This window comes from Mustela nivalis (assembly GCF_964662115.1).
Source record: "Mustela nivalis genome assembly, chromosome: 11".
NCBI classification, from domain to species: Eukaryota; Metazoa; Chordata; class Mammalia; order Carnivora; family Mustelidae; genus Mustela; species Mustela nivalis.
In genome coordinates this window covers 38,105,208-38,118,942 of record NC_139030.1, presented here as the reverse complement: position 1 = coordinate 38,118,942, position 13,735 = coordinate 38,105,208, and the positions used below count along the sequence as shown (strand labels likewise).

Below are 13,735 nucleotides of genomic sequence, written 5' to 3'. Positions count from 1 at the left end.
TAAAAAGCAGGCATTGGAAGGAATGGGGAACACTTCTCCTCCCAGGGAGTACTGGGTCTGATACTGGTTTGCTTTGGGGGCACCAAAAGCCTACCCTTCCAGGATGACAATATAATAAATTATATTCCAGCCTCTTTTTAAATAGTAAAGCAGCATGGCATTGTACATCCAATTCCAATCTCATTCATTCTAATTAACAGAAACATTTTGAAAAAGTAGGCAAAACCAAATAGTTCTGTGGACAGAAATCTCTCAGAAGTGTGACGTTACACAGCAATGCGAAGTTATACAGCAATGTGAAAAACAGATTTCAAAGGCTGATTTCTTGCCCTAAGTGTAGTGTTGCACATTGATTGATGAGGTTTCATCATGGTGCATCTTGAACTAGACTTCAATGTTTCCTGAGAAAATATCCCATACTGGGGCCCATAACACTGAGAATGAAGCAGGCAGTGGCCCTCAGAGCTATGGCCAGGCTGCCGTAAAATCTATACTTTTCATGATGGAGGCCAGAGAAAGAGTTAGCTAGAGGTCACAAGAAGGTATGGTTGACGTCTGGGAGACTGTAGGCAAAATCTGACCACATATATTTTATTTGGTCTACATGGTATTTCAAAAAACTTTGAGCCCACATTAAAAATGGAAAGATTTTACGTAAAAAAATCTCTTAGCCAACGGAAACACCTGGAAACATGGGTCCTTAATTTGTACATGGTGAAAATATGTTGGAGGCAAAGACTGGGTGGCTGCTGCCTTCAGGTCAGGTGCTCTGTGTTCTTTCTGTTTCCAAGGCTGACCACTGCTCTTGTCTCCCAAACACTGGGCCTGAGTCACAGTTACCAACTGTCACCACTCCTGTTGGTTTTCTACTTCCTTTATTTAAGAGACCTGCCTATTTCTTAAAGACATATATAAATTTCACCTATGAAAGGCCATGATTTCTGGAATACTGACTGTGCACTAAAGGCAGAGCTTTCTCAAACTGAGACAAAAACTACAAGGTTTGGTTAGTGCTGATGGGAAAAAAAAATTGTCTAACAGCCTGCTTGAGTTTGAACCCTACTCTTTGAGTAGGTCTCAAATCCTTCCAGCTTTGGGGTCTTTGTAGTTGAAAAAGAGAAAAAAAGAGACCTCATTAACTGCCATTTGAATCTCCCTGAAATCTTTTACTGATGAGATGCCAGAATTTTACAGATCTATATACTTTTTTGCCTTAGACATCTTCATAGATTGGACAGTCATTTTTACAAATGTACTGGTGACCTGTGTTCCCTGCACAGAATTTTTGGAAAATGTTCATAAGTATTCCAGTTCCATATCACAAATGTATAAGAAATGCCAATTGTAGACTTTTTTCCTTTGTAAGCTACATAGTGTGCATTAGATTGATGACATCAATAGGAAAGACTCGCTTAATTTTGTTTAACTCCATGTTCTGATGCTATTTATTTGACAAAACAAAAACAAAAACTAAACAAAACAAAAACATTTTGTACTTAAAACACCCATAAATACGCCACTGAATTTAGTTTTCCCTAAAACATACTTGGAGACTCCATCATATATCATCAGAACCTAAGAACTGCTCTGAAACAGCCATGAGCTCCAAAGGCAATAAATTTATAGTCTGGATGGAGGGTATGAAGAGGAATTGCTATAGCTAATATGGGAAATATATTAAAATTATTACATATAGACATACATGGGTTTTAATTGAACAGCCACTCTGTTGGCTTAATTTCTACCTAAGCTTCATATGTAAAACAGGAATCACAATCACCAGCTCTGAAATTGTTGAGAGGACTAAGGGAGATGAACACATGTAAGATGCTCATCACAGGGCCTGACTCTAGATAGTAGCCATGAATGAAGCTACTGTTATCAATAAAACACAGTCTTACAACCAACTCAGGAACACTTAGAGATGTATCATCTTACAAGCTAATCACAGTTTAGCTCTTTTGTATCTAAAGCAATATGTGAGGAGCTACCAAGAGAAACTCAAAGACTTGGTATATGCCCCCCCTAAGCTTTTTCTCTTGCCCCCAACCTTCACCTCAAAAGCAGGACTCATTATAACATGTGAATTTTATTTCTTACTTTTTAAGGAGACACTAAGACATCTCCTCTATAAATAAATCTTACATATAAACCTTCCCTTCTAGCAGCTTGCACTTCCCCAGCAGGCCCAAGACAACGGTTCTCCACTATAGTGTACAGAAACACCACAGACAGGATTATTAAAAATTTAGGTTTCCAAGGCCTCATTCCCAGAGTCAATAATTTGGTAGATGGAGAGCAAGCCCTAGAAGCTGAATTTTTAAAAAGAGAACCATGGAGGCAATCAAATGTCTCTAGGTTTGAGCAAACACTGATGTTTGTTTCATAATACGTCCTTACTTTGTTGTTATCACCCAGTGTAAACATTCATACTTCCTATATGAAGTAGAAAGAGAGAGCAGTATTAAACTTGTCCACAGTTTACAGATTATTATTTTTAAAGGTCTAAGAAGTCTTGCTAAGTATATTTTTTATTGATGAGCAAATTAAGCTCTTTGAAAAAGTAAATATTTAAGATTTTGCTTCAGAAAATCAGAGAGACTTTTCTAAAAGATTCCAGGAGATGGGCACCTGGGTGGTTCAGTAATTAAGTGTCTGCCTTTGGCTTAGGTCATGATCCAGGGTCCTGGGACTGAGCCCTGAATCAGGCTCCTTGCTCAGCAGGAGGCCTGCTTCTCCCTCTCCCACTCCCCTTGCTTGTGTTCCCTCTCTCGCTGTGTCTCTCTCTGTCAAATCAATAAATAAAGTCTTAAAAAAAAAAAAAGATTCCAGGAGGACATTGAAATGAGATAACTTTGTCTCTACGACATTCAACAAACCATTCATTCCAGGAATTAGGTTTCTTGTCTAAAAAATAAAGTTACCTCTCATGTTTAAACTGACAGAAGCCTTTAAGGTATTTCAAACCTATGAATGTGCATCAGCACGTTTTTCTTCAGTGTTTACTAGATCTTCTGAGTTCTTACGAAGATCAGGTTCACCTACAACACAAGCAAACAAATAAACAAGAACAAAATAAGCCTGTGGAAAAAACCTAATAAAGTCAGGAATCTGAAACAATGCAGTCACATGCTGAAGACTCAGTTTCACAATGGATTTTACGGCACATTTCTCCAAAGATACCACATACTTTCTTTTCAGACTGTGGATTTATAGAGTACAACGAGTCTTCTGGCAGTTGTACAACATTGTGCAGTTGCAATTTAATTTGGTAATACAGAACCGAACTAAATGAGACATGTTTAAACATCTATTAAATCAAACATAAAAATTATGCATGCTTTTCTTGGGGAGAAATCAGCAGGAGAGGGAGAAATAGAGAATCTTAAGCAGGCTCCGGGCCTACCTCAAGCTCGAGGCAGGGCTTCATGACCCTGAGACCATAACCCAAGCCGAAATTAAAAGAGGATGCTTAACCCGCTGAGCCATCCAGGCACCTTTTCTTGAATTTTTTAAAGCAGATGGTTTTAAACAAATGCTCTAATGATCAGTGTCTTTTAACACACACTTCTTAGTTGCTATGAATTTAAACAAATGACTATGAATTTAAACAAATGACTGTAAGAACATAGTAATTTTTAAGATAAGACATAATCTGCCAAAATACACTAATGGAATTTATAATCCAAGAATCACTCATCTTCTATATAAATCTTGAAGAAAAAAAATTAACATGGAAAATGTGCCAAGAGTTCTAGAGAAGTCGCAGAGAATCTATCAAAAATAAATATGAAGCAAAATGTATAGATAAAAGAGTCTTACGTGAAAAAGAAAGCAAACAAAATTAGCAGAAATTAATTTTTGAGTCAAAAATACTTTACTATTTCAGGAAATAGTCATATATGATGACATGCTCTTTCTGTTTGAACTTTTATAAAAAATATCCTAACAGTTAAGGAGCAAGCATCTTAGTGTTGCAGTCAGTTAAGCATCTTACTCTTTGTTTCTGCTCAGGTCGTGATCTCAGGGCTGTGAGATTGAGCCCCAAGTGGGACTCTGCACTCAGCAAGGAGTCTGCTTAAAATTCTGTCTCCCTCTGCACCTCCCGCCCTGGCTCATGCACTCTTTCTTTATTTCTCTCTCATTCAAAAAAAAAAAAAAAAAAAAAGAAAGAGAAATATATATATACATGTATATATATGTAACTTAATAGTTAAGCTTTATACCAGTTATCTTTGAGATAATTCCTTTAGCATAGGTTGTAAGACTGTGTTGTCTTAGGTACAACAGATTTTTTCATTGAGGTTACAAAATTAATGTACAAAGCCTACGGGGTGTTATTACAAAGCAACATTATTTTGTTTCCTGTTTTCTCTTTAAGATATATTCAAAAAAGGGGTGCCTGGGTGGCTCAGTGGGTTAAAGCCTCTGCCTTCAGCTCAGGTCATGATCTCAGGGTCCTGGGATCGAGCCCCGCATCAGGCTCTCTGCTCCTCGGGGATCCTGCTTCCTCCTCTCTCTCTGCCTGCCTCTCTGCCTACTTGTGATCTCTCTGTCAAATAAATAAAATATTTTTTTAAAAAGCTATATTCAAAAAAGAAAGTTACCTATCTATGAAATTTTCTGGTGGTATCATCACTTTTGCAATCAACCTTAGATAATAAAAACATTGTGTGATCCCGTTAAGTGGTCAAAGTCTCAATTCTGATATTAGATAGTCTGGTTACATATATTACACATCAATCTTAAAACAAAGATCATAGAAGATTCCTTTCCAACCTTGAGTTTGTGGCAGAGCCCAGAAGTGGTGTTTGGTGGGGGATGGTTGATGTTTCTGTTCACTCTCCCCCAACTGGCTACCTTGACTCCTGAACTGGAGCAAGACAGAGAAAGGTCTGAGAGGAGAAGCCAAGTTCCTACTTGACCAGCACTGTGGGAGGACGTCATACTCACTAGACCTGGTAGGTGCTGGAAGCTAATTCTCCCATGAACATATTCACAGGCTCTTCAGGGACTTCTTGCCAGAGGCCATGGCTGGACATGTCTTACCTCCTTGCTATGTGCACATGAAACTCCTTTACAGTGTTCCTTTACAGTGTTCACAACCCCCAGGGATTTTATTATTACATCGTTAGCTTCTGTCTGGTGAGGTCCTTTCATTCTTCCAAATATGGGTGGGCCACATTTGGTTCACACAAAACACTCATGAGGCAGTTGTTCCCATAAATTACTTGAGGAAAGACTGAAACCTACGTAGCCTCCTCTCTTGTGGTTCATCTGTCACCAGCTAATCTGTTACATCTCACGTAAGAATTAGACTCCATTCCCAATATCCCTGAGGGTCCTGGTACAGTTCTTTTCTCTTAATTTGAGGTAGAGGGAAGCATTTCTACACCTTTCCCAACAGCAGATAGCTCATTAAAGAAAATCTTCTCACAAATCCTTTTTCAACCATTAACAACCTGACCCTTTCCTTTGTTTGAGTTGGGTAAGGATCATAAGCATCCCATAATTGGCCTTTAATCCTCTCTGAAATTCCTGTCTCACAGGATTTATTTCTGACATCTTAGACTCTTGGCTTAAACTTTTGATCTAGTATTCTGTTACTTAGGGCTAGATTATAATGGAACAGAGTGAAAGAATAGGCTGAGCTAAAGGAGGAATATAAGTAATTCCCTGGTTCTTAAATTTTTTGAGAGAAACTTTTACAATGGGCAAGAACACTAAGGATAAAGAACTCACCAATAAGAAGAGTGGGTGAGGAACAAAATCACCAAGTGCTAATAATACAGCAATTACAATTTAAAATTCTGGTTAAAATTAGTCTATATGTATTCTAACACAAATATATTGTTATGTATCGGTTTATTAAATCAGTAATGAGTAATGAGTGATTTGAGCAAAAAAGAATATTAATGCATAAGAATGAAAAAATTATTAATTAATAACAATAATGTTAGCAGCAAAAAGAAAAACAGTGAACATTAAGAGAAAACTTATTTACACTATGTTAAGTGCTTCATATGTTTTATCATTTAATTCCCCCCCAACAATTTTTATTGCCCAAGGTCACATATCTTCTAAGGAGCATCGCTGGACCCTCAAGCCCCGAGCCATGTACTTCAAACTAAACCAAAGAATTTAGTCATACAGTGCTAACTCCCTGAGCCAAAAGTACAAGTTTCCATTGGATTTGAAAGAGTGAAAGCATTCCTTGTTGCTTGCAGAGATACAATTGCAAAGTTTCAAGTTGAGAAGTATAGAGTAAACATGTCATTTTTCATCTTCCTGCTCTGACAAGCTACTATGATTCAAAATTCAGTTCTTCAGAAAAGAATGAATAGTTTGATAGTAAAAACTGTGAGAAGCATTTCCTAAGAGATAAAACTCTTTTTACTGCCACTCTGTGTAGTAAAACCGGCAGTAGGAGTCTGGCTAAGGACTCTGATACCAAGGTCACACACATCCTACACTCAGGGGGATTTCAAAGCAAAAGGCTATAAGAAGGAATCAAATGCTTTCTTGCCAATACCACGGAGGAGAAATAATAGAGATTTGTGACTCCAGGAGTATACTCATTAACTTAAGATTCAGCATAAATATGTGACTGGGGTGAGTATCTATACTTAAGAAATCAAAAGCTGTAAATTAGTGAAAACCCTGTTATCATTTTTGTGTCAAAGATTTCTGACTTTCCACCTTGCAACACCACAACCAACCATCCAGTGTAGACATGAGGGATTTCAAATGGTACTGTTTTCCTTGCATATTCATCCACAACAAGAGCAATGAATTGTTTCTACCCTAGAAACTCCAAACATTGCAAGTTTCCTAATTTTTAGTGTTTATAATCAAATTCTTCAGTGGAGAGACTTTTTTTGTATGAGTTTCCATCTACAGAAGAAAGAGTCAGGAGAGTATGTGCCCTTTGATTTCATTCTTCATTTTTCCCATGGAGACAAAAACTACTTACAATCATCATTAAGCTGAATACATAATTTTTAGCAAGTAGTTACCTACTTGCTACAGAAGGCTGATTTGGCAAATATTGGTGGTATGCAGAATCTAAAATTCTAGGAGTCTTTAGGTGTTCCTAATAATAGGCTATAAATACTGTTTGACAAATTTGTAGACTGGTTGAATTGGGGAAAATGAAATCCCAAACAGCTAATTGTTTCTTCCATCTTATTTAGCTTTAAGTCACAAATCTCAGAGGACTTAGTTGGTAGTTATTTTTATTAAGGTTCAAAAATCAGCCAAAATAGAAGTTTCATATACCCAGCTACCTTTTAACCTGACAGGAGAAGAACTAATGTTCTTTAAAAATGCCTTCCATGCTAATTTTTCCCTCTCCTATCTACAACCTCCTATCTAACTTATGCTGGCTGTAAGGAGAGGCTATTTGAAGAAGCACCCCATCTACTTGGGTTTTTAAAATCTGTAGTGAAATAAATTGCCTCTCTTGGTCATAATGCAAGTTGTTCCTATTACAGTACACTTATAAATTGTAAATCCATGCTTTAAAATAAAAGCACTTTAAGCAGTTAGTCACACAGCACTTTATTGATCTACAAGATTCAGCCAGGATTATGGGGAGTGATGGGATCTCTAATCTATCAAGATTCATATAACAGGATTACTCTCATGTTAGAGGTGAATTTGTTTAAAATAAATCATGGGTGCTCTATTATTTCTATATTACTACACTGAAACTATTATGTTATTCATGTTTAACTTCTTATCTGATGAGATTTCTATTTCTTAGCAGCCTCTGGATTTTCTTTAATTAGCAGACTTGCTCAGCATATTTCAAAGAAGCCTAGCCCAAGACATAAGGGTGATATGGGAACACAGGACCCTTTTGAATGAATCCCACGTTCAGAGTGCCGAGTTAATATTATTGAATTGGTCTTTGTGCTGAATACCTCTTTACTTCTACAAAAGTGTCCTGATACAAATCAAAATTAGTCAAGACTTTCAATATCACTCACTACCAGTTGTCTTTCAAAGAATGAGCCTATGTTGGGCTTCAAAGAGGTTATGGAAATGAAGTTCAAGAACCTTAGATTCTTTGAAGATTTTCACCTTTTCTTCTTGAAGGTTTATGTATTAAATCCTATCTGAAGAGATCCCTTGGATCATTTTTATTTACCTTACTTTTTAAAAAATTTTGTCATAGAAATTAAACATAAGAAAGAAAGGTCAAAGCTTTCAGCTATGTCTTTTTTCTATAATTTCTGATAATTTCCTACATTCCTATTGTTAACAGGGGAACATTATATTAGAAAAAAGCATGAACAGAGGTCCCAGAAGGAATAAAGTCAGAACTAAAGAGTTTGGACTGTATTTGGTCTAAATTTAGGCATGTTTTAAGGGATAAAAACTAAGATGGTAAAATATTCTTTTGGAAAATAAGTGAATTATCACAAACTAAGTTTGCTGGCTTAGCTAAAATCTTTTCTTTTTGAGAGTACTTTGGTCTGTAGAATACGGTTTTTAAAATTTCTTGTTGTTGTAGTTTTCCGAAAGGGTTCTATGCCAAGGAAAAATTAAGGCAAGTGTCTTAAGGGGCAGAATCTTCAACAAAAACTATTTAGATAAAGGTTGTTCATTTTCAGCTCTACAAACTGGGCAGCTATATCCGCCATTCGGAATAAGCCTCTTCCACTCCTCCACTCACTCCTGCAGAAAACTGGATGAATTTGAGAGATACTTTGAAGAGATACTCTACAGGTAATTTTGGTGGGCTAATTAAGAATGGAAAGGTGATAGGAGAGTCAAGATCAATTTACTATACACCCACTCAGTGCGGAATCTGCTTGTCCCTCTCCCTACCCCCTCTGCTCCTCACCCTGATTGCTCTCTCTCTTTCTCTCTCACTCTTGAAATAAATAAAGTCTTAAAAAAGATAATTTAGGGCATTTTAAGTGATACTGTTTGAGTGAGTGAACTCCCCACTTGTATTTACATGGATAACCTTGTGAGGCTGCTGTAATAAATATTTGTGTAAATGATCCATGAGAAGATATATAAACGATGTAAAATGTCACTCCCAAATACATAATCTTCAGCTTTTTAAAATAAAAATGTTTATGGGATATAACACACACATTTGAAAGCTCATGGGATCAGTTGTGTTGAGATTAAACAGAAGTAGATTTGATAAAACAATTATGTTGTTCTCTGAGGTAAATTTTCAGAAAAAGTTGTTTTCTTTGTCTGGATTTACTACTACCAGGATGCTATTTTCTGTGTATTATATTAAACTGTGAAAAGGAATGAGGAAGATTCAGTTGTAATATGTGTGCAAACCTGTGATTTGGGTAACTAACTCACCCCCGCAGACCTCAGTTTTCACATTGGTAAAATGGAGATAGTACCTAAATCATAGGGCTGTTGGCTGATTAAGTAGGATAGAGACCATGACAGAACGTGGTCTATTGACAAGCAAGTAGATGAGTAGTTAATCAAAAGGGATTCCTCATTCTATTTAGCATTAACACCAACATGATTACAAAAATCACGTTTATACATACTGTAATATATAATACTACATTTAAGATATTTTAAATGCAAATAACAATACATAAGGCTTAACTAGTGAACCTATCACAGTCTACTAACTGTCACATTAATCATAATGTAATTTTGATGTTTTAAAAATTTTAATACTTTCCCATCAGTTTTAAATATTTCCTTAATAAATCTTTTAGTTTTGTGTTTTAATTTTTTAAGCAATGATTCAAGACTTATTTTTAAAAACTTTGTTTCTTTTTGAGGAAATCTATGAGGTTTTCTAGCAAAATGTGATTTTAAATAAATCTGACTAAAATATTATTATATATTCAATATGTTTCAAATAAATTATAAAATGTGAAAAAACAAGAAATTATCTACCTTAGTAACTCATATGATGATTTTCTGATTATAAAGATAGGTCATAGGTATAGTGATCACATTTTTATTTTTTATTTTATTTATTTATTTATTTATTTATTTTTAAAAGGTTTTATTTATTTATTTGTCAGACATCACAAGTAGGCAGAGAGGCAGACAGAGAGAGAAGGAGAGGGAAGCAGGCTCCCTGCTGAGCTGAGAGCCCAATGCGGGCCTCGATCCCAGGACCCTGAGATCATGACCTGAGCCGAAGGCAGCGGCTTAACCCACTGAGCCGCCCAGGCGCCCGTGATCACATTTTTAAAAAATGTACTGATAGTGGTAAGAAACAAAGCTTTTTGTAGGGATTCTACTGAAGTTGAAAATATCAGGCTTTTGTTTTACTGAATGGGTTATTTGAGGCCAGAGCTAAATTGTTCTGTACCAATGAGGGGATTTTCATGGCCAAGAGGGGAAAAAGAGAAATTGAGGGCCTGAATCAAGAGGAATATGAGACTAAAATGTTTTGGAGAAAAAATAATAGTGAGTGGTGACAAAGAGATTTACCTTTTGCTTAGAGGTATGTTGTTAAGACAACAAAGTTTTCAATGACCTTGGAACTGGAATTATTGGGGAACTATAACAAAGTCTTGAAACTAGGCTGGTGTTAGCAGTGTGTCACCCAGAAGTTCTGGTTACAAATTCTGGTTACACTTGCCAAGGAAGGGTAGCACCAGAAAGAGAGAATTGTCTTGGAGAGCTGGTCCTACTTTCTGCCCGTAGCTTTGATCTTAGCCCCCATCACCTCTGCTCAACAGTGCAACATCCAACCTACGACTTTCTTCCCCACTATCATTTTCTCTACCCTCCAAATTTCCATCATCACACTGTTCACCCCAGAATTTTCAGAGGCTATACAACTCCTGTGAACTCTTGCAGTGATGGCTCATATTTGCGCAAAGTAAAATTAAAGTGAGCAAAAATATTTTGGGTATCTGAAAACATAGCAAGTAGAGATACCGTGCAAGAGAAGAGGATTTGGGGGAACATCCCCCATTTAGTTTTCCCTTTTTTCATTTATCAGCTTTTTATTTTCTCTTTTTAGATCTTTAACAAAAACTATATGGTACAACAGAGTGGGTAATATCATTTCAGTTTTAGGGTCTCACCATTAAAACCAGACCTTCATAAAATGGAGTCAATTCTCCTCTACCTGATACTGACCAAGTTCTTATCTGGCCTTGAGCTGGAACCACTGGAGAGCTAAAGGGGAATAGTCCATGAGTTCTGTTCTTCAAAAATCCTATTGGCTTTTGTTGTACACAGAGTAGGCCTCTGTAAATAGCTCTGTAATAACCTCATTATTAGTTCTCAACTTTCTGTTAGGCTCTGCAGCTCTAACTACCAACAACACACTCCAGTCACTGTATCTAATGATACACAGTGGTCCTCACTGGGTGGAGAGATGGTGCACACCTCCAAAGGGGAGTGTTGGGATCTCCATGAGACATGTGCAATTGGGAAACATATCCTGACTCTCCTATCCACTTCCACTCTTATTCCAACACTGCTTTTGGTAGGCCCCTTTTGAATGCATTTTTCTCTTCCCATTTTGAGAATGCAAGTCAGAATGTGATCAATATCCCAACTGGAGTATGAATAAGACAGCTACGCTTACATGACTAAGGGATGGGCTTCTTGGAGAGAGTAGTTTAACAGAGTTCTGAATGACAGATAGGATTTTAAGAAGCGAAGTAGAGGAAGGGGCCTGAGAAGTACATTCCATGTGGAAGAAAGAACAAGGATTAAGGCAGAGAATAAGTCCACTGACTTTCTTAGGAGTAGAAGGCAAATGTTCCAGAGGAGATGTGTGACCCAAGACACAGATATTTTAAAGGCTATCGTTACTAAGGTACATGCTATTGTTTCCTGAGTACAGCTTGCCAGGGTGAAGTTGGCTGTGGTTGTAATCTACACTGGGTTTGTCTAGACCATAAATGGATTAATTTCCTGCTCTCCCCCTCCATGTCTTCTGCATTCACTTAAATGCACAAAAGTGTTCCATTTTTACCCACCTTTGTAAACTGGAGACAAGCTTTGGTGAACTTTTAAAAGTTCACAAAATAGCCCAGAGGATGCTAATATGCTGTAAGGGTTGAAAACTATTGAGATCTGCCTTTATAATGAATGAATGAATGAATGAATGAATGAATGAATGAATAAGCACATACACATGGTTCAAACTGGATGTGTGTTCTCCTGGGGTTGACTTTGGTGAATACCACCTCTTAAAACTTCATAATTCTGATCTCCCAAATCTTCCATTCTATCTATCATGCTCTACTGTACTGATAATATAAAATAATATAATATAAAATGTCAGCTTAAGAAACTAAATTGGAAATAGGAATAAACTAAATGCAGAGTATATAATTTACTAATAATTTGAAATATACAACTTAAAATTACTTGTAAGATCTCATATAAAATGTTAGTCGCATTTTTGAACTATGAGTAGAGAGAAAATAAGTTTTTTTTGTTTGTTTGTTTTTGTTTTTTTTAGGAATTTATTTATTTGGGAGAGAGAGAGCACAAGGATGGTAAGGGACAGAGGGAGAAGAAGAGGGACAAGCAGGCTTCCCATTGCACATGTGAAGCAGGGCTCATCCCAGAATCCCAAGATCATGACCTGGGGCAAAGGAAGATACTTAATCGACTGAGCCCCCCAGCTGCCCCCCAGACCTAGCTCTAGTTTTATCTGAAAGACTTTGCTTCCCTCTGTTTGATTGATTGTCCCTTCTGAAATCTAAACAGTATGTATATATTTTCTCAAAAAGATGCTGCTTAATATTTAGTCATGGAAGTTTAAAAGTTATAATTTTGATGGGTAATATTCCATTGTATATATGGGTCATATCTTCTTAATCCTTTTGTCTGCTGAAAGGCATCTCGGCTTTTTCCATCATTTGGCTATTGTGGACATTGCTGTGATGAACACTGGGGTGCATATGGCCCTTCTTTTCACTAGATCTGTGTCTTTGGCTGAGGGTTTTAGAAGAGAGGGGGGTGGAGGGATGGGTGAGGCCTGGTGCTGGGTAGTAAGGAAGGCATGTATTGCATGGAGCACTGGGTGTGGGACATAAGCAATGAATCTTGAAACACTATATCAAAAACTAATTATTTACTGTATGGTGACTAACAATAAAAATTTTTTTTTTAAAGTTACAATTTTGTTGACATGGTAAGTTTTGATTCATTAAAAAAGTAGTGGAAAGGAATAACAAACATTTTATAAATAAATATTTAAAAACATTGCCTTTCCTCACACCAGTCAGAATGGCTAAAATTAACAAGTCAAGAAACAACAGATGCTGGTGAGGATGTGGAGATGTGGAGAAAGAGAAACCCTCCTACACTGTTGGTGGGAATGGAAGCTGGTGAAGCCACTCTGGAAAACAGCATGGAGGTTCCTCAAAATGTTGAAAATAGAACTGCCCTATGACCCAGAATCACACTACTGGGTATTTACCCTAAAGATACAAATGTAGTGATCCGAAGGGGCACGTGCACCTGAATGTTTATAGCAGCAATGTCCACAATAGCCAAACTATGGAAAGAACCTAGATGTCCATCAACAGATGAATGGATAAAGAAGAGGTGGTATATATATACAATGGAATACTATGCAGCCATCAAAAGAAATGAGATCTTGCCATTTGCAATAATGTGGAAGGAACTAGTGGATATTATGCTGAACGAAATAAGTCAATCAGAAAAAGACAATTAAATGATCTCTCTGATATGAGGAATTTGAGAGACAGGGTGTGGGGGTTAGGGAGGGAAAAAAACAAGATGGGAT

The 13,735-nt window shown here is 36.9% G+C and overlaps 1 protein-coding gene across 5 annotated transcripts in view; it reads right to left on the bottom strand.

Moving 5' to 3' along the window:
* PDE1A (phosphodiesterase 1A) overlaps window positions 1–13,735 on the bottom strand; it is a 342,680-nt gene that overhangs the window by 3,211 nt on the left and 325,734 nt on the right. For all 5 annotated transcript variants that reach the window (XM_082690215.1, XM_082690217.1, XM_082690214.1 and 2 more), the window contains one exon: window positions 2,925–3,041. In XM_082690215.1, the coding sequence (XP_082546341.1) occupies window positions 2,968–3,041 (74 nt within the window). In that variant the 3' untranslated portion in view covers window positions 2,925–2,967. The remainder of the gene's footprint in view (window positions 1–2,924; window positions 3,042–13,735) is intronic.